The sequence below is a fragment of the Palaemon carinicauda genome, chromosome 29 (assembly GCF_036898095.1).
Source record: "Palaemon carinicauda isolate YSFRI2023 chromosome 29, ASM3689809v2, whole genome shotgun sequence".
NCBI lineage: Eukaryota > Metazoa > Arthropoda > Malacostraca > Decapoda > Palaemonidae > Palaemon > Palaemon carinicauda.
In genome coordinates, this window is record NC_090753.1 from 94,307,793 (window position 1) to 94,329,987 (window position 22,195).

Genomic DNA, 22,195 nt, shown 5'->3' on the forward strand with positions numbered 1-22,195 from the left:
GGCACCAGGAAGTTTGACAAGTTGAGCAAAATAGGCATTCTTAGTCATGCTTTTTCTGTAACTCTGTGGTAATCCTTTCTAAGCCTTCCCTATAGCCATGATCAGCATCATGTGTCTTGTAAAATTCATCATAAGGTTTCCCCTGTTGCCTTTGACTGACGACACTCCAATTTAGGAATAGCATATCCCTGCTACCATTACCTCTGCATTGGCAGTTTTTTTGCCTTGACACGTTACTCTTGTTGGAAAGGTTATATTAATGGGATGTTTCACTTGAGAATTCTTGGCATCAGTCTCATAGAAATACTGTACAGTAGTATACTGTATTTAAGGACTCAAATATTCCACTGTACATTACACTCATGTTGATGACCTCTTCTTGTATCATACATATTTTGGCCATTCCTTAACTTAGTTCATGAAAGAGTAACATCACCTCAAACCACTCTATTGTAATAATGTTTAAAAATAAATAGAGACATCAACCTACATACATATGTATATGATGTATATTTGTGTGCATGTGTTGTGTAAAAACAGTACTTTGTATACTGTATAGATATACTTTTTAAAACTTGAAGAAGTATCTAAAACTAAATCACACAAGTTAATGAACTCCTACACTGCACAATACAGGTAGCTTCATTCCAGTTATTTTTTTTTTAAATAAAAATTGTTTTTATAGTACCCCTGTACAGTTCTTCTTCCCAGAATTCTCAACTCTGTTCATATTTTTGTAATTTTGGCCCTATGGTGTATCGCTGAGACCGGGAGGTCATTAATTGCCAAGTTCCAACTGGAGGAAAACTCCACCATTTCACTAAGAAAAATTAATGTTAAAAACAGGTTTGATAATAAGATGATAGACAGAAAGTAAGACTTGAAGTAAAGTAAGAGGGCTTATCTCTATTGCCTCTTCAAGTTTTATTTAATTTAGTTATCACATTTAATCAATTTACCTTTTGTGACAAGAGATCAAAGAAAGTATTGTTACTTTTATCATTTGAGCATCTCTATGATTCAAAGGTGATAATGACACACTTTCCCGTTGAACCAAAGTAGCATTTGTGGTACTGTATTCATTTTACTATTTTTATAATAATTTTTGTACTAAAGAGAAAACTTGTGCTTCAAGATTGGGAGGAAAATATTTTTTTTTTCTTCATTTCGTAAAATTACCTGTCCAGAGGATTTAGTTGTCCAATGAGTAATGATTCCAGTTACCTTTTTATAATTGTCATGTTTGGCAACTCAAGACATCAGAAGCACTAAGTTTAATTCATTCACAAATTTCTGTAATTTTGTAGTATTTCTTCCTGAAAATATTGATGAATATTTTCTTTAGGAAAGGAATCTTGCAACAGCATTGTATTTAGCTCATAAACAGAAACAATACTGTAGGTTTGATCAATATAAAAGTTAAAATTTTTAAATAAATTATAGTTCATACACACAGACCATTGTCTTTAGTACCCTCGAACAGAATTGCAAGGTCAACTGAAGCATTGATTTGTTTGGTAAGAACACATAACATCAACACAAAACTAGCAATAACAGTTATCTCCATAAAGTGCTATTTTGCCTTTCTAATGATTAAGATTTAAGAAACATGGATTTATTTTTTACATACATGAGAATTGGATTAGAGTAGATTTTAGTATGCTTAATAGTACTTTTGTTTCGTAAGCCAAATCTTCCATTGTTTTTATTTGGGTTTTATTGTGAAGTAATGTATTACCAAGTTGTCCAACCCTATCATGATAAACTTTAGATTCATAGGTTCATTCACTTCAAAAGTAAAGGATACAATTCCTTCAAACATACAGTATTTGTATGTTTAAACATATAAATATATATTGAAGGAAAAACTTTATCTCACTTTTTACCATATCTAAAACATTCTAATAATAATAAACACTAATAAAAATTTCTACAATAAAATATATAGTTGATTTTTTTACAATTATAGGATATGCACACTACACGAGGGATCGACCTAATTATTTGATCATTTCAACCATTCACTGGATCCCAGCATTTGTTTAAGTACAACAGCATTAGTAGTGTATCATATGACTCAAAGCCCAAGAGATACCTAAAGTTAGCCTCAAGAATATTACAGATTAAAAAAAAAACATTGTAAACATTCGGGGCAAAAATATTAGTTTGATTAAATTTAATCAATACACAGAACCCAAAGATAATGCAGTACTGATAGATTTATGCTCGGGATCAATAATAGTTACTGTATTGGTTATAAAATTTAGACCAGAATAAGCACAAACCAGTAGTTTCAAATGGAATATCAATATGCAATACAGAATATTTCATATTTTTATTGTATAGGTGCACCTAAGAGCAGAATATCCAAGTGGTGAATATCAATGATACGCTCACGAATATCATCGGCATTCATCAGGTACCACAAACAATGACCAAGATTACATAACAAGAACTTGTAATCAATATCATAACAAAACAGGTACAGTACTAATATCAACAGTCATGAAGAGAATCCAGATGCTGTATTGGTATTGACTAGATACAATGTCAATTCAGTCGCTTACCCACCAAATGTCACTTACAATTAAATTATATCCGAGGAATTCCATGAACACGTGAAACTCATTTTTAAATTAGTTCACAAACTGATTATCAACACTACTGCTGGGAAAATTAAGTATAAAAAGAATCCACAGTTGTCAGCGCCATTAAACAAACTACCAGTAATGAAGCTGCCTTTAGAAATAAATCTTGATTCTTGTATTTAAAATATCAGTGGCAAGATTAAGGAATGGATTCAAAGCCTCAACCCGAGAGAAATTATATACATAGGAAATGAGCATGTGTTATAATTGTTGTAACACCTATTGGCACTAAAGACGCACAGTTATGGTGATTCTAATTATGAATAGTGTATCTGATACCATGAATTGAAATAGGTTTATGAATTCAGGTTATATGGCCCGGTGCTGGGCCAGTGAGATCATTCATTGGCTAGGTCCCACTGAGGGGTAAAGCCCTGCAGTTGCTTTAATGAAGTAATAAGCAGCAAGATGGGGAAAACAAAGAAGCAGAAATTTGATGTCATAAGGATTTTTCTGACAAACTTTGACAATAATAACTTTTGAGAATGCTCGTTTTGCTTAATTTTATTAGTCATCCATACTAAACTGTATATTGAGAGCACAACAAGTAGGTGTTGAATATTTGACTACCAAGGCTTTATACAATGCAAAGATAATGGTAAAGCATAGACAACAGTAATGTTTTAATTTGTTAATTTGGTAGTCATCATACATTATTTAAAACTTACTGACTTCGTTTCAAACGTAGCAATAAAAATTTTTTCACAGTTTCACAGCTACACCCAACACCTTCATTCTCGTAATGATCTTTCGAGAAATGAGTTCACAATCACTTGATATTACTTTTGAGAAAAAGAGCTGTCAGTTACAATCTCCAAAAATCACTTTTCACTTTTGTTGATGGGCTGTCGTCTTGTATATTATTTGGAAGAGTTTTGCAGCTTGCCAAATAACCATTTTGTTACTGTATGTCATTCATTCTCTGATTTACAAAGTTTGTAAGTTTAATGTGTTCATCATTATTTCAGATGGTTGTCAATTCTGTATGTAGTAGCCTCCTTGCCCACCCCTTCATATATACAGTAGGAGGACATTGCTAAGGCAAAGAAAGAGAAACTTAGTTTTGGTGGCTGTTGTAAAATATAATACATTGAGATACATCCTTTTGAAGAAGTTGCTGCCTATTCATCAGATCAAAGGTGAGGTCTGTTACAGTATCATTTTCCTTAGTTATTTATGTTAGGACACTGTTGTCTAGAACTGACGATGTGTACTGTTTATGCATTAAGAGATATTTGAATTCTACCTATAATCCAGCCTATCACTTTCCCTTGCTTTTTGTTGCATTTTGTCTTACATGTTAGGGGGCAAGTGAATTAAGGAAAAGTGACCGTTTGATAAATTTCATGAGGGGATAAGCATGGTAATGCAAGCAAGTTAGTTCCAAGTATATGAGATCAAACACATAATTTAATGGGATTCTTGATCAAGCACATTCTTATACGCTAATTAATTAGATCACCTAGCTTGGATCATTCAAGCCTTCATTTCATACAATAAAAAATTGGTTTAAGAAAACCTAAATCTTTTAGATATTAGGAACAAAAATTATTATAGCAGATCCATCCATATGAATAAGTAACATGGTGAACAAGGGGTTATGAGAGTACAGTATGCAGTTAAACTCTCAAAATTGGCACTCTTGTTTTACAGTTTCAAAATTGTCAAACACTCCTTTATCAATATAACCCTGTGATTATGAGACAACCTGTTGATTGGCTTCCTGATCAGTACTGATAATAGAAAATATTAATTTAGGAATGATTTGTAAAGTTAGAACCCTCTCATAATGTATTCTAAGTATTCCAAAAGTTGTTTTGTTGATCAGTGGTAAATAAAACGATCTTTAAAAAACATACAACAGCAGTCGCATGCAAACAGCCATCTGTTATGTACACATATCAAGACCATGCAAGTTAATGTGGTTATTTTACTCAGCATAAGATGTTAATAATTTTCTTGTAGGGATGTGTACAAATAAGATATATCCGTTGGAAAATGGGTATGGAAAATAATAGTAGTGTGACAATAGCTTAATTGTGTTAATTTTCCCAAAGCCATTGTTAAAAATATTTACTAGTGTATTTTTCACGTAATCATTTAATTATAGCACAATTATCATATCAAGAATTCTAGTTCAAGTAACTTTTTAAGGTCACAATTATTCATCATATGAGTGAATATTTGTCTCTAAGATTCATGAAAATATTCACTTCACAGGATTTTTTATTAAATGACGAACAAGAAATAACTCGTACATTATCAAACAAACCACAGCTTCATACATAGGAAGTGTTTGATGAAGCTTTAAATGTTGAAGATTCAGACAATTCACTATGGGATTTGCTTACGTGTAGTGTGTTATTCACTGATGACTGAAAATAGGATTTGTGTTGAAATATTCTGTCATACTACATTTCTAATATCATATCGCATAATCTGTAGCTAAAGGTTATTCGTCCTATTTTAAGCAATGCTACAATCTTATAGTAGACTCTTGTCTGCTTCTGTTGCATCTGTGAATTTCTGTTTGATCTTATATCAAGAGAACTATTATCCATTCTTTCTGAATTTTCATTCTCTTTACAAGTGCAGGGATGCAGCATGATTCAAAATTTATACCAAGTTTGAATAATGTGCAAGTAGAAATTATAGTACAGTCATCTCTTGAATAGGAGGCTTCCAAGAAAATTATGAAGTCCACTCATTTCTGTATTAAATTCTATAACTTGAGAAACCACAATCTGTCAGTACCGTATAATATTGCGTTGTAACTTATATTTTTTTTTTTTTACATGTACTGTATAATTAACAACATGGTTTTTATATAATTTTAGTTACATTTATGGTTATAGATTCTTTTAGGTTGTCTGGAAAACCAGTTTTCGTACAATTTTCCGACATAACATTGGTCACTCTTGCTTGTAAAATCTACTTTGAAAAGCTACATCATCATTGTGCATAAACAATAGCCAGTTGAGCAGTGACACATGGTTACAAATTCCCCACATTTTCAATTTTACTTCCGTACACCTAGATATAGATATATTTTGTTATTTTCACCTTAGGAATCTTTTGTGAAAAATATTTGTTATTTTCACCTAAGGAATCTTTCGTGAAAAATAAAGAGAAAATTACCAGATGTAAAGTTAAAAATCTATAATAGCCAACACGTGAAAAAAACACCTATCCAGACAAAGTAGGAGGTATCTGTGCTCGTAGCTTACTACTAATGGAACATATATAAACAGGCAGTGACATGCTATTATATTTGTTGATATATCTTGGGAAATATATTTCTTCTATATTTTTGCAACTCAAATTGAACTTTTCATTTTATAAATTCACACAAACATATTTTTCCTCTTATTTTACCAGCTAAATTCTCACATTTTATATTTTCATACAATTTTATTTACCTTTGAAAGGGAAAAGATCTATTATTTGATGTACTGTTTTGGGTACTCTTATATTTGAACTCTAATTTCTAGTGACCGGTCCAGTACACTACTCTATTTTCGATCTCTATTTGTTCCACAATTTCGCAATACTGTAATGTTATACTGAAAAGCACTTATAATGTTGTCTCCTGTGAATGATACCACTGCCTATTCTTTTAAAACATTATTTACTAAACTTGCCTTAATACTGTAAAATCACACAATGTTAAATTTCATCTCATATTTGCCATAATAACTATTGAGAGAGAGATCTTCAATGATTTCAAAATCCAATGCAGGATATCAATTCAAGTGTTAATGATATGATGTTTGGCTTATCACCACATGACTGAGAAATTAGAGCCTTGCAAATTAAGATTTTACAATTGCTTTGAAAGCATTCTTCATTGTCAAAACATCAAAATCAATGCCGTACATGCTCACTGATAGCGCATGTGGATGAGAAATGCACTAATCTACACCTTCTAACTGATTACAGACCAAGTACTTTTCCCTCTCACAACTTTGAATTTACATTTCGTCAGTAGACTTTGACATGCCTCAAAGTCTGTCTTAGCTAACCAAGGTTATTGTTGGCTAAGGATGAATTATGGATTTTGTGGCAATAGAGTTGGTACTGGGGCTAAGGAGCCGGCCATTCAGCGCTGTTGTGCAACTGGTGATACGTATGCACTTTTAGGCAATAGTTGGCACCTTTTATCATTGTAAATTCTTCTTCAAAGGTTGTACAATTATAAAAAAACAAAAAAAAATTAAATACTCTAAATTTGGTATGTTAGTAAATCACGTAGAGTATATTAATTCTACAGATATGAAATTCTACTCTTGTGTAAGGTTCAGTACATTAGCGTACTGTGAAAGAAAAACAATATTTCCAAATATTTTTCTATATCCTTTGTACTTCAATGAGTCCAGGATTTCGAAACATTTTAATTCAGTAACATATACCAGTACACGAGATTCTGTTTATGTACAATGGGAACAAACAGTGACTTGAGAACATCTCCAGATAAAGTTTTAGTGAGTTCACTTTTCCAGTCTTAAGAATATTATGAGAACTAATTAAAAAAGCATATGTCTCAAAGAGCCACAGCTTAAACAGCTGCTTACGGAAGAACTTGACAGAAAATCATGAGTGACAAATAATCTTTTAACTTTGTAAACAAACAAAACTCTAGAAGCAGAAAAGGGTGTCCTTCAATTAGTAACTATTTATCTTTAAAACCTTAACCTTCAAAATCCCTAAACATCATCATCCATTGCAACTTTCCCCAACAAAATTGCTACATGAATTGGAATTCATCAGATCGGAATGAAGAAGTGTATGGAAAATTACACCTCGTTATACGCCACCTAATTACCTACTGCACAATTAACACTTCACTAATAATTAATACTTAAATTCTAAATGACTTCAACTTGATGAAAACATGCTAAAAAATATATGGTTATGACTATTTATATATATGTATGGTATGTATATATATTTATATATGCTTTAGTACATATAATATATATTAAGGAATGTATGAAAAATCTATACTGTATTCTTAAAGTCACTACAGGGTGCACATGCTTCCCTAAGGAAGTATACAACCGTACCTTGTCGACTCCAAAGCACCCACTCGAATTTGGTTCTTATTGACCAGCTGCCACAACTTCGTTATTGCCACTTCTTACATATGATACAGGGAGGGCACAAAGCATCTTTTAAGGTTCCTTCATGCAAGAGCAGACCCATACACTGTACGACTAGATTGATGACTGAGGAGGTCCGAGTATTGCTAATTAGGCAGATCTAAATATTTGTTACAATGAGAAAACAAAACGAAAGGACATTAAAATTGCACCCAAAAGAAATTTCAAAATTACACAACACATTTACAAATCACGTAACTGTACTCGAGGAATAAATTTTTACACAAAATCAAAGTATGTATCTACTGATGTACAACGCCAGCATTTTGTACACGAAATGAACGAACACCATCCCAATTAGCATATCATCTCCGTTAATAAAATGCACGCACCCACACGTAAACTTCCATACCCACACAAAAGTTATGGAAAGAAACCAGTACAGTATTCATGACACAACAGGGAGACAATATTATTGTGTGCTGAGGTATCTTAACAGTAACAATAATAAATAACTATACATTAATATAAACCAAGATGAATATTTAAATGCAGCCACTGGGGGTGAATTAATGTGCTTTGAACAGTAAAATGCATTAATCACCATTCTGCTACCGTACATACCCACGCACACACCTCTAAGAAAAATTCAGCGCAATATAGATATGAGGCACGATATAAATTTCTGGGAGAGTGGGAGGGAAGAGGGAGAGTAATCCACTGAAACATATCTTGGGTGTTTACAAAGGGGGGGGGAGTGTAGAGAGAGAGCTCTACCCTCCCTGGCATGTGGAGGGGGAGAGAGAAAAAGTCAAAATTTAATAAAAGCCAAATTCTTCAATGGCTTTTAGAATTAGAGCCAGTAACATGCAATAATTACATTTATAATCTCTATACAGTATTTATCATTACAGGATGAAGACATACAGTGATATACTCATCAAGCTCCAAGATATTTGATTCACATATTACAATCTACAACCTTCCCTCATAATAGTTTTTCTTTTTGAGATACACAAGGGATTCTCTTATTTATCTTAAAACTACTGTGGAAACCCCACTACCTTGTTCTCTCACTCATATCCTTGTCTTTTTTTTTATTTTTTTTATTTTACCTTTTGATAATTACTCTTAACTTCTTACAAGGTCCTGTACAGCACTGGAGGGTCAGTTAAATGGAATTAAATCCTAATTTCAATGAACTGGAATCAGTCAGTAGATCAAATAATACAGCTATTAAATGCCTTAGTCTTAGATGTGGTTGTTAGTACATTGCTGTGTGAATTACTCTCTGTGTAAAGTAATATGGGTGATTATATGAAAGGCTGTTCTACAACATTGGTATGGTATGGTTGTCTTCATTGTATTTTCCTATATAAATGTAAATATATATATGGATGTCTTTCATATTCTCTTGTAGCGTTGTGGCGCAAAATTACTATTCAGGAAATTATAGTACAGTATACTGTATAAAAAAAAAAAATTTTCAGGACCAAAATACAGTAGTAGTTTATCACTTTTGTATTTCCTAGAACTTCATAAAAAAGAACTTCATAAAAACATTATTAATGCCTCAAACTTTTCTTTATTCTGATATCGGCATCAGAATCTTGAAATGGTCTAATGTTAGATGTAATGTTATGTTGACGTCTTGTCTTAGATTTTACCATTTATGTAAATTTTACTCATGACACAGGTTAATATTATCAGTTAATGTTTGATAGATGAAGATGCATGTTATCAATAGTAATGCATTGCTAAGAATGACATTTTTATGACAGCCTAAGGTAATTACCAAATTGAGTTATAATATCCCTACCATTTTTTTTCCTTTTCCTTTTAATTGAAGTCTTTACTCGTTTACTATTCCTGAAACTCTTTGTCCAGATTTTTTTTTTTTTTCTACATCCTTACTTAAACTTTTGATGTCTAAATCTTTTGCCCTTTCTGCCTTTCCATTGTTCTTCATCATCATGCTACTTTCCTCTTCCCTTTTCATCCAATCAACTAATCATCTCAATTGCTGTATTTAAATCATTCCTCTCATCTGTCTGTAAAATACTACACTACATTACTTCATTGCTGGAATACTGTACAATAACAGATTTCTATAAGAAGTTACCAATACTCCCAATCAAAAATTTTAAAGTACTGTACACTGTATTAAAATACTGTTGACAAAGTGTTTGTGCACTTGAATATTTTGTTAAACTAAAAAGATTAATGGAATTAAATCAAATAAAAAGGAATTAAAGTTGCTCCAGATTATTTTATGAAAACAGGTCTTAAATTAATAATATTTCCTAATTATTTAAAGTTTTAAATTACTGTACACTACTTGAATACACAAGGGTACCTAATGGTTAGGATACTTTGGACACCAAACAAGCAAACCACACGTACACACATATGTACTCAATTTACTGCAAGACATAAAATATTTATGTACATAAATCTGAACTAATTTTTTTTCCATCTCCCACCCCCTCCAAAATTATATTTTTCATAATTTTTACCCATTTTTGCCTTTCTAAACATTAAGGGTATCTGCTCCCATCATCAAAATTAGAATGGCACAGCTCTATGTAAATGCAAGTGTTCATGTGATACTTTTGTTTATAGCAGGCAGTACAGTATGCAAATCTAATAAGACTTTTACTGATTTCTACTACATTATAATGTTTTGTCATTTTATGTAACAGCTTACAAATTAATAAACTTGTTGCTTGCCTTTGATGAAGAGATTGGAACCTCCTTAACATTATTTTTTAAATTGCAGAAAAGCAGTTTTCAAGATCTTATTTTCCTCAAGTCAACTAGTTGTATGTGAGATGGGAACACAGTGGTCAAGTTAAATTATTTATAATAATAACCCTTGATTTGGGTCAAGCAATTCGTATGAAAAAATCCCATAAATGAAGAAAGCACCAAATGAGGAGGAAGATCAGCTAAAGTTTACAGGTATATTTTGAATGTTAACATATAATTTCTTCACCAGATATGATATGATGTACATGTCAGTATTGGGTGGACAAAAGCTACAACAAATGGAAATATAAAGACCATCAATTCTAATTTGATAAGGTATAAACGAGCCTTTTGACTATTTAAAAAGTTTCACTGGAGTAATTAAATAAATAATTTACAAGAGACAACCTTAAATCTACTTTGCCCACATTGAGAGTAATTCAGTAATAAGTAAAAGAAATGGAACTGCTAAAAGAACCATAACCTACTGAATGATTCCAGTCATAACTCGCATATAAAACCACATTTCAACTGCAAAATCTCCTATGAGAATCTTGATGACTAGGCTAATTCTACAACAACAATCAGAAGGAATCAATCTTCTCTTCTTCTATGAATTTCTCTTTTTATTAAAAAATGAAAGGCACAAAACAAAAATAAGGATCTGTGTTGGCGCTGTCACGACATACTTGAATAACAATGGTTGTGTCCTATTTCACAGTCGAGTTTCTGATAACTGTAGAAACTTAAGTTTCTTTATCAAATGCAGCAAAAAACTGTATTCTTTGTTAACCGTAGTGCATACAGAAAAGATCTTATTGCTGAACTGAGAAGAAAAGATTAGATGTGAGCATCAGATTGCACTGCATTATTGCACCCAAGATGCTGGCACCCACAGTGGTTCCGTTTCCACTTTGTTTATGGCAGAAACCAGACGCTCAAAGGCAGATGACAATTCGTCATTTACTATAACTTCGTCAAACCAGTGAGAATAGTGGAACTCGATTCTTGCTGCTGCCTTCAGCATATCCTTGAACTCGTCTTCCTGAAACATGAAGAACATTCACCTTGAGATTCCGTAACAAGTAAACAATAAAATATTGAATTTTAAAATGTGAGGAGTAACTAATTCACCTCATCAATCTAGACACTTTACCAATTCTTAATGAAGTGCAGATTAATTCTTAATGATGATCATCTGCTTTATGTGCAAAGGATTGCAGAGCCATTCATATCATAAACATTGTAATAAAAATACCACAATTTTCCAGTAAATGGAGAAGAGATAATACTGTACCTATTTTCTGAATGACAAAGGAGGAGAACTTTTACCATGTTAAATTTTAGAGCTATTTAGATTATGGTGAGAAAAAGGGGATAAACCTTTTGACTATGCTCTTGTGAAAGTAACTATAAAAGTACTGATGTCTTTGGTATGTTGATCATCCTTGTCTGGGCAACTGTTTGCAGCCTTTCTTACTTTAAGTAGAGAAAGTATCAGACTTAAATTTATCATATATTCAAGATGACCATTAAGCTGTCAAATCACAGATTCCTTTAGAATCCCCATCAAGGCAACTTGCACAAGTAAGATACACTGATCTACCTATGCAAATGATCACCACACACTAATACTACTTGAGTAAAATATTAGCATGGTTTGTTTGATGGATGTATTGGTCAACCTCCTATTCCATTTACATTAATGTAAGTTTTATTCATTTCTTCAAAGGCTTCTTTCTATCTTAACCAGGTCTTTTAAGAGCTGTAACTCTCCAAGAAAATGCAGTAAATTCTCAAGATAACTTTTAAGATACATAGTATGTAGCGAGAGAAACAATAAGGGATATCTTGGTTCTGATCCCTTTCTAGGACACCAGAATAAGGGATTCTCCAACAATTACTAGCTTCCGCTTGCAGTTGGGAGTCACTTCCACTTCCAAAAATTATGGGCCTTCTTCCATTAGTCAAGCATGGTCTGGGCTTATGAAAAACATAACCCCAATCATGGCACAAGTTCTTCCTGCCAAAAAACCACAGATCTCAACTCTAGTCTGCAAAATAATGATGAAAATGATAAAAGGGTGTTTCTTAAATTCCATAGTCATTTTTAGTGACCCCCAAGAATGACTCAATCAAGAGAAGCTATTTAATACCTCTCATTTAAAAAAAATGCTCAAATGATAACCGTAGCCCATGTTTACCATTTACTGCTAAGAGGTGGTCTGGACCTTTACTATTGATCTCAAGATCTCATACCTATTGCTCCTCACTTGCAATCTTACCTAAGGTTTCAGCTAGGCACGAGCTCATAAAGGTTCAGAGTTTGTAATGCCATTTGGCCTCAATATAGCTCCCCAGATGTTATAAAATTTGGCAATAGCAATTATTAAGTTCCTGCAATTGCATAGAGTACTGGTCATTGCTAATCTACATAGCTGGAGGGTCTGGGTGGAGAAAGGAGAATTGTCTTGTTACCCCTTTCACCAGGACAACCATCTTCAAGGTTGTGGACAGAAGAAGAATTAGAAATCCAAATGGTTAGGTCCCAAAGCAAGACTAGTTCCATAGAAGTGAAGTTCATAGAAGGTCTTCACACTGTAATGATCTTAGGTTTAGTATATAAATGACAAATTCTTAGTAATTTATATTTTTCCTAGCTATACTCACCACAAATCACATTCATAGGAGAATCCTGGGATCTTCCCAGTTTCAACCAGAAAAATCCGGATAGGTCTCACCCAGCTCCCTATTCCTCCAGGCGCCAAGATATGACCTAAGGTCAACTAGGGCCTTGACCGGGCCCAGGAACCCCTTTGCAGTTCTGTCGATATACCTTTAACCCCCTACCTCCCTATGGGTTCTCACGGGGAAGGTATGGCGGGCAGTAACCCGAATGTTGTTTGTGGTAAGTATAGCTAGGAAAGATACAAATTACTAAGAATTTATCATTTGTTCCGATGCAGTATACTTCCACAAGCCATATTTATAGGCTACTGCTTGGAAGCGAAAAGATGACACAGGTGACGAAGGGAGACCAATGGGGGGAGGCCATCTGGATATGCACTCAACCAACAAACCAAACCAAAAGACATGTCAGTACCCATCTCAGGAAGGTCAACAATGAAGAATCACACTTACAAATGCCAGTTGATCCTTTATCTGACACTCCGAACACGCTCGTGAAGTAGGGAGAGGGGATAAGGAAGGATAAACTCTACCACTCTTACCATTCAGCACAAAGTAGGGAGAGGGGATAGGGAAGGATAAACTCTACCACTCTTACCATTCGGCACAGAGTATGATCATTCTCAGTCATGGTTAGATCCGTTGCTGTGCAACCACAACTTAGGGATTTTTCCGTGCTGTCCTTTACATAACGGAATGTAATTGTGGCCTTCGTCCTCTGTGACAGAAACCTCAGAGGGCTCTTGACAGGCAGAACTTTATCTGAAGATAATGTTCATCGCTGAACTTCCATTTCTTTTCTTGGTTACCGGAAGGGAAGGAGAAGAGCGATCTCTCTCAGCTCACTTCTTAAGACAAGAACAATATCTATCCCACTGGAAGGATGACCACTTCCTACAATACTTACATGGAGATTCCACCGAACATTTCTTACTGCGACATGATGGGCATACCAGGTGAGGGTCCACTTCTACCTGGGTTGTAAAGGTTCCACTATGGTGACCATTACGGTCTGGGCAGGAACACATCAAATTCGACATAGTCGAAAAGCACACACTAACTCACAAATAATGATTATGCAAGTGACAAGCAATGCCAAAGAAACAAGTACACTAAGGGTGAAGAGCTGGTGATGTGGCTGTCTGATTGTAGGAGTGAAAGCAGGGACGTTTGACTGCCTCCACTGCCAGAAGTATTGTGCGGGAACGCTTGATACAAGCATAACCCGTCATACACAGCAGTTGCCCAGCACCACAGCATGGCGTAATCTCCTGAATTCTTTTTTGATTGTCTGGCTGTGAAAAACTAAATTAGAAGTAACCCCTTTAAATAACTCAGAAGTTTTCATCTATGTAGGAATAAATATATTTTAACGTAGTAAGAAAGACTTCATTTGTAATATGAAACTGTACTATTTGTAGACTTTTGCAGCAGAAATATGCAGGCATGAGTTGGGTGAAGCTCACCCTACACCAAAATTTAAGAAAATTTGACTTGCAAACAGCTTCTTGGAACATACAGTAGGGTCCCCAATTACGCAAGAATTTGGTTGATCCACAGCTTCGCAGAGTTGGAAAATCTGACATTTCGAAGCGCAATGGGAATAACTTCATTAGGGCCAAAGCAAACAGGATCATACCCAGTCAATCTTATTAACTAAAGATTTTCAATACTTTTTAAGTACGATACTGTATTTTTTCTAATACGAAATTGTTATGAATAAAAACATTTAAAAGGTTTTAAAGTTTTAATAGCTTGAAAAAGTTTAGAATTACACCCAAGATAGGTGTAAATACCAGATATATCCGCATATTAGATGACCTAAATTAGGACAAATTTTAATTCATTTAACTATCATTTGAAATACAAAATTAACTAAAGGGAATTTTATATCATGCTTTCCCTAAACAAGCCAGCTACAACAAAAACCATTGTTTTGTTTATGTTCACCTCTGACCATAACAAACCTAACGAATGCATTTACACATCTGTGTTTAGGTTAGATTTTGCAGAGACATATCTTACAAAGTATTAATTATACCCAATTTTATTTATTACTAATGTTATTTTACCTACTTTTTCCTAAGAACTTTAAAATAAATGAAACGAATGCAATATTATATTCTTTGTTTGTTTCATCGCCGATCATAAACGCATTTACACATCCAAGTGATAACTAATGATACTAAGAGCTTTTAGTAAATATGTGTTACAAATATTTTACTTACCTTATTCCTAAAGATTCCTACACACATCGCAAAACAGGAAACCCATTTTGTTCAACAATAAAACTACCGCTAAAGACTCTGATAATTTACAATAATTCTACACTGTTATGAAGGATAATTGCATATTCCATTTCCAAAAGACTTTTCCTAACTTCAGTCATAAGCCCATTTGATTTTGTATTAACTTTTACCCACATCAATTATGGAACCACCAGCAAAAGTAAAAAAAAGGACTAGTTATTGAACTATTGTGTTATTGCTATGACCTTTGATGCGATAGAGAAGATGGTGTGAGATTGGAGAAAGCAAGGATAATTTAAATCATGAAGGATTTTTAATGAAAAATTAATATTATGCTAATCTAAATCTCTTTACAACCATCATTAAAACTACAGTTAAAATTATTGATGATAAGAGATAGATAAAGGTTACTGAGAACGTAATCATAACTCGATGTTTACATTTTGTTAGCTAGACTCATAGATAAAAGCTGATTTCATTGTTGATAAGGAATTTTTCATCAAATGTGCTATTTATTATGAAATTAAGCAAATAAAATGTACGTAAATATGATTTGGTTAACTTATTATCAGTTACCGTACCTAGGCCTACCAATACTTGATAAGACAATATTTGATACATTTCATGGCACGTGACTCGCAGACATTGATCGGCTTTGCAGATACAGAAAATTTATTTTTTCAGAACTAGCGATTGCATAAAAGGATAATTGAACAATTCAAACACACAAAATTTGGGACCCTACTGTTTTTAGTTTGCAAGTTGAGAACTTTCTTGCAGAACAAAAATAGCAATATTACCCAACTCTAGATATAATTATGACCAACTCAAATGCCACACACACTTAGAAAAGTACAGTAACAGTAAACGGTATGAACCAATACTAACCGTGAATCCTCTCGAATTATTTTCATCAAATGTTGACCGCGCGTGCGCTGCCTGCCTCGTTTCTTTGAGCACAGCCAGGGTAGGAGGCTTGACGTATATCACGTACGGTTTGAACTCTGCTGTTCTCAGGTACTTGAGGGCCTAGATGTTGAGAGGTAAATTTAGTTATGAGGAAAAACAAAAGTTTTATCAAAGTGGTGTTAACCTAACTAAGTCTAAAAGAGAATATTCATCCTTTGAAGCCAAAGCAGAAAGATCCAGAGATATTATGAGAAATAATTTTAAATCTAAAATATGTTAGATAATAACCAAATAACTTTGGTATAATGGAGCTAAGGTAAATGACAAGATCTTTTGGTTTATCTAAATATTACTAAAGTAGATTGATTTCACCCAAGTGGCTTGGTTGATTCCGAAAAAAAATTATATTTCTAGATATCACCTTATGTGGTTTCCCAGTATTAAAAAAATATATAAATTATTATTACATGCAATCTTCTATAAACATCACAAATTTCAGGCTCTGATCCAACTGTAGGAGAATATTATATTTCTGTAAACAAACCATTACTGTACTGTACTCTGTTTCCTGTGTTTTTTGCAAAATGTATAACATTATCCAAGTCTTAAGTCCTGATGATATCCAGGGACTAATTAGGCTTGCACACAACAAAATTCCTTCCCTCCCACCAAAACACGATAGAATATGATTGAATATGAAAATAGATTATCTGTATTTTATCAAACCATTTTAATGGCTTTTGAATTAAATGCAAATCTAGTCAAACATTGTTACACAAGCATTTTAATTGCTTGAAAATAAAATGTACATCTAATCAAACATTTTTACACTAGCTCCATATATTGTACTGTACTAACACTAGCCTATCCTTCAAAATTATAAGCTCTAATCAATTACAAGACCACATCTTAGATTAAGTGTATTTGTATTACTATTTGTATGTTCTGTTTCTATTCCCAAAGTCATTTCTGCTCCTTTACAGGTACGTACCCAAGCTTCATCATTATTCCCAATATGAAAAAGAAAACTATATGCATACCTGGTAATGAGGAGTGATCAATACTACATAGCCTGCATTGATCATTGATTTGAGGTTAACGGCAGAAGTTCCATACAGGTGACCCTTGAACTCTCCGTGTTCCACTAGTGTTCCCGAAGCTGCCTCCTCCTCCAGATCATCTCGGGTAACAAACTGATAGTCTCTGTTGTTAACTTCGCCGTGTCTTGGTGGCCGAGAAGTCACTGAACACAAGATATTTTTACAGTATGGCAAATGGGACTCCCTGTATTAATACCTATTGAAAATGTATGAGGAAACTAAAAAAGAAATAAATCTCCATATGAAAAATTCTTTTTTTTTTTTTTATTATTATTTCTTCCTTCACGCAAAAACACTACCCACATAAAATTATTCAAGAATTTAATAATTAAAAAACCTTATGGATATTTACAATGTTTTTGTTATTATGAAAGTACTGTAATTATTATATGAATGCACCGACACTCATGAGAAATTTTAATTTTCATAATGAATAATGCTCCTCCAATATTATCCAATGAGAAAGGGATTCATTTAAAAATAGAAGTTAATAGATTATTCACCTTGCACACAAAAGCCATCCAATACTATAATACCTTCAAGTCTTGCCTTTTCTTGAAAAATTCATTCAGGATTTTCTTAAATGCATTTGGAACTAGAATAATAAAACAAAACTTCCTTTGATCAGTCTTACTTGGTACAGGCGTGCGGAATTTACTTGGATCCAGAGCTATCACTCTTCGCTTCAACTCGTTCCTACCGACACCTGGAGGACCAATGAGAACTACGGGGCGTGGAAGACCTGGCCGAGGATAGAGACGAGCCACTTCTTCGTAGGTTGGTACCTCCTCTCGGTCAAAGTCCTCGCTTTCGGATGCGTCGTATATTATTTTTTTTACTTTTGGCGATGGTTTACAACTCGGTGACTTGGGAATGATTCCTAGAGAGAAAGAAGGAGAAATTATAGGTTTCATTCAAGTTATAATTCAACAACAAACACTAATTATGCAAATAAATTTAATTTCAAAATGCTGTTAATTAAAATTTCATTACTCATTAAATGTTATTAATCAAACAATAATAATTTCATATGGCACGAGTACTGAAAAGCTTAAAGTATTATTTAATATTTTTCCTAGCTATAAAAGCCTAAGAAATTAAATATATGGAAATGTCGTCACAAGTGCTGGAAAAACCATTGAACTGAAACAAGCTAGACGGCATGAGGGGGAAGCCTCGTCCACCTGGCTATCACAGAATAGCCACTTTGTCTTTGGCTGCAAAGGAGGCAAACGTACTATCACTTTTTCTTAACAGTAGGGATATACTAAAGATTTTCCCATTTCCCTTCCTATAATAAACACATGCCCTTCGTAAAGGAATGGGCAGTCTAGCAGTAACTGGTAACAGACGAGCTATTCTTATTGTCTCTGTGGTATCTTCATTTGACGGCTAGTGACCAGACGTACATCAGATTGTTTGCTTTTTACTGCAAATTAAGATGTCTTCCCCTGGTTAGAGCAATTATTCCATGGAGTGTAAAAGGAAATGGTTTCTGGAAGTTCATTATCCACATTCCCTTGGTGTATTATGTCACGGGCAATACTTTGATTAAGTGAAGCTGTGCAAAGAATGTTTTCCATCACGTTACCTCTCACGTGTGAAAGTACGTTGTAATAGCTGCTGACCAAGTGAAACGTGCAAAGCGCTAAAAAGAACTTTCTGCTAGTTTAAAGGTTTAAAGGCCGCTCATGAATGGCAGAGGCAAAGGACAGTGACATTGCCCTATTGAGCAGGACAATGCCCTAGAGACTGACTATACATACATATGATCAGCGCCCAAGCCCCCTCTCCACCCAAGCTAGGACCAAGGAGGGCCAGGCAGTGGCTGCTGATGACTCAGCAGATAGACCTAGAGGCTCCGCCAAACCCCACATCCTTAGCTCGCAAGGATGGTGAGATTGTAATGAACAAAGAAACTAACGAGTTTGAGTGAGACTCGAACCCCAGTCTGACATTCACCAGTCAGGGACGTTACCACATACGCCACCACAACCCAAGTGAAAAGCCAGGGAAGACTAAGCTAGTTGATTAAGATGATAATGACAAGCGCCAACAACTTTAGACAATTTACATAATTAGTCAAATTTCAATAAATGAGTTTTATAATCTCTTGTCATCGCTAGTTTTCTATGTTAAAAGTTCAGAGTCCAGTGAATCCTCTCTTAAAATGGCACTCTAGTCCTTACCTGTCCCATTACCAACCTAACCTAACCTCCCTAGTTGAGTCTATTTTTCAAAGACTAGCTGATCTTTTAGACATCTAGAATCTATGGGTCATAAACCAAGATGGTAACCTGGAACCTTATAGCTCTCCCTTCGATAACAAAACTACTTCCGATACTCAACTTATACCTTATATTATATGCCAAAATGTTGGCTAAATAACTTGTACTCATCTTTAGAAATAAGAATATTTTACACATTCAGAATTTGTTCATTTTAAGCAAAATTATATATTCATTAAGAGAAAGGACATACATTAACAAACAAGAAATATGATTATAAAAGCTGCTGTTTGTAACTGGATTGAGTTACTCAATACAGTACAAACAATTACAGTTGCCGCCGTTATCATCTAGGACTATTAAATGGTGAAATTTAAAAACTTATTTTTCTGTAATTCTGACACGACGAAGTCAGATGGCAATGATGAAGGACAAAACTGACCATCTATGACTGAAGAAGCACATAGGAAGGTATAGCCAATTTTTCAACAACTTTGAACCATATCAAGAAGAAAATCATCAGATATCCCTTAACACCATCCACACACACATGAAAAAGCCATCATTATAAAAGACATCAGTGGGTAAAAGGTGAGGAGTAAATAGCATGTGCTAGCAATGACAGAACCACATAGCAGGAACAATTCAGAGACCACTCATTGTTATCAACAAGACCAACTCAAGGCAAACCTCCTGGTCAGTAAATTAACCACTGCAAATCAGGATGGAATGGATTACCAACCACGCAATTCTGGCCAGGACAAACAACCATGACAACCAAAGCAGACATATCAGGATGAACAACAATGTTTTCGTAATTATACATTTTCCAATACTAGTATTTATGAAATTCCTAACCAAAATCAATCAGAAATAATTAATACATCAGTTATCGTTTCTTAAAACAGGAAATTAAGAACATGGAAAATAAACATACCTACAATAAATAGCTTATCAAGATTTTAAAGATTATATTGTCAATTACTAGAACTCACTTTGTCCATTCGCCGCTTGTTCTTGACGTTGAGAAAGGATTCTTCTCTCTTGGAGCTGCCTTGAAGGGATCAAACCAGCTCGCATATTACGATCCCCTTCTCTTCTCGCTTGCCACCTGTGGAATCAATAGAACTCGCATACAGAACTTGCAACATTAATCAGTAACCTACAACAAAACTGTTCTTCTTTCCTACCATTATCCCTACATTAAGGCATCCTCTTCTCTCCATATCCTTCACCTTATCTCACCATCTAATTCTCTGCCTCACTCTCAATCTTCTCCTTAACAGGTTCCTTCTAAGTCATCCTCACTCCCCCACCCCTCATCAATACATGACAGCACCATCTCATTCGTGACTCTCTCATCACTTCCGTAATCTTTATTCTGCCTGTCATTCTTCTTATTTCATCCTTCTCCAATCTTCTGAACTAAAAACAATACTGTTCACTGTATAACAATATTATGGCCTTGTATGTGCTATTTTTAAACCCCTAAAAGTAATTAGGATAAAGAGTATTTGGTGCTACTATAGCGTGATTCCTACCCTCATTTTCTGTTCCCACCTCAATATCCAAATCTACTATAGGGCAATTCCTACCAAGCAAACAACCAAATAATGTAATATTCCCCTTCCAAGGTGTTATTACAAGAGTAACACCTCAATTAGCGTTACCGAACCAACTAAACAAGCAAACAGTGTAAACAAAACAACCACTTTACCTAACCTAAAGTGCTTTTATGGATTTTTCAGGTTTTATAGAATAGTATAGATTAAAATAGTGTCAAGAAGTACAGTATGTTTTATCTATCCTCCTTTGGTAAGAATCCCCTCATACCCCAAAAATTGGGTAGCAATCACACTATAATAGAATCCAGATGGTAGGACTCACACTATAGTAGAATCTTGGTGGTAGGAATCACACTATAGTAGAATCCTGATGGTAGGAATCACACTACAGTAGCACCGAGTATTTTACATTAGCACAAATATTATCCTCAAAAAAAAAAAAAAAAAAAAAAATTACTATGTAATCTACATTATTTTAGAAGTGAAAATAAAGCGCTCACCAGTACGGATCCTCTTGAGTTACGATATGAAGGATATCGTGTTTTTTGAATGGTAGCCCAGCTTCTTTACAAGGGATATGCTTATCTTCCTTAGGATTATAATCGAAATAGGCCCGAACCCTGACCTTACTTTCTCTGAGATGAGCTGATGACCCAGCAGGGAGTAATTTGAATGTTATTGTACCTTCCGCTTGCATCTGTAAAAAGAAAAAGATGAATAAAATAAAATATTTAAGACAAAGTTTATAAATAAAATATTCAAAATTATATCTCCGGTCAAGAACAAATCCCTTGGAGTAGAATTTCTAACTTTTCTTTACATTATAAAACTAGAGATTAACTAATAATTGAGTAATTACTTGGAATAAAATTTGTCATGGCTGATTGGTAAATTGGAGAGGTAAAGTAGCAGTTTATAAGTCATGAGTAATTGCTAACAGCAAAATTTTGATTTGGCAATA

At 34.1% G+C, this 22,195-nt stretch overlaps 1 protein-coding gene across 2 annotated transcripts in view; it reads right to left on the bottom strand.

Moving 5' to 3' along the window:
- Positions 1-10,711: 10,711 nt before the first annotated feature.
- The window catches only part of LOC137622367 (MAGUK p55 subfamily member 7-like), an 87,005-nt gene continuing 75,521 nt past the window's right edge, over positions 10,712-22,195 (bottom strand). For both annotated transcript variants that reach the window (XM_068352960.1, XM_068352959.1), the window contains exons 7-12: positions 21,735-21,931; positions 20,665-20,780; positions 18,076-18,321; positions 17,382-17,584; positions 16,321-16,461; positions 10,712-11,540 (exon numbers count right to left, since the gene is read on the bottom strand). In XM_068352960.1, coding sequence (XP_068209061.1) covers positions 11,364-11,540; positions 16,321-16,461; positions 17,382-17,584; positions 18,076-18,321; positions 20,665-20,780; positions 21,735-21,931 — 1,080 coding nt within the window. In that variant the 3' untranslated portion in view covers positions 10,712-11,363. The remainder of the gene's footprint in view (positions 11,541-16,320; positions 16,462-17,381; positions 17,585-18,075; positions 18,322-20,664; positions 20,781-21,734; positions 21,932-22,195) is intronic.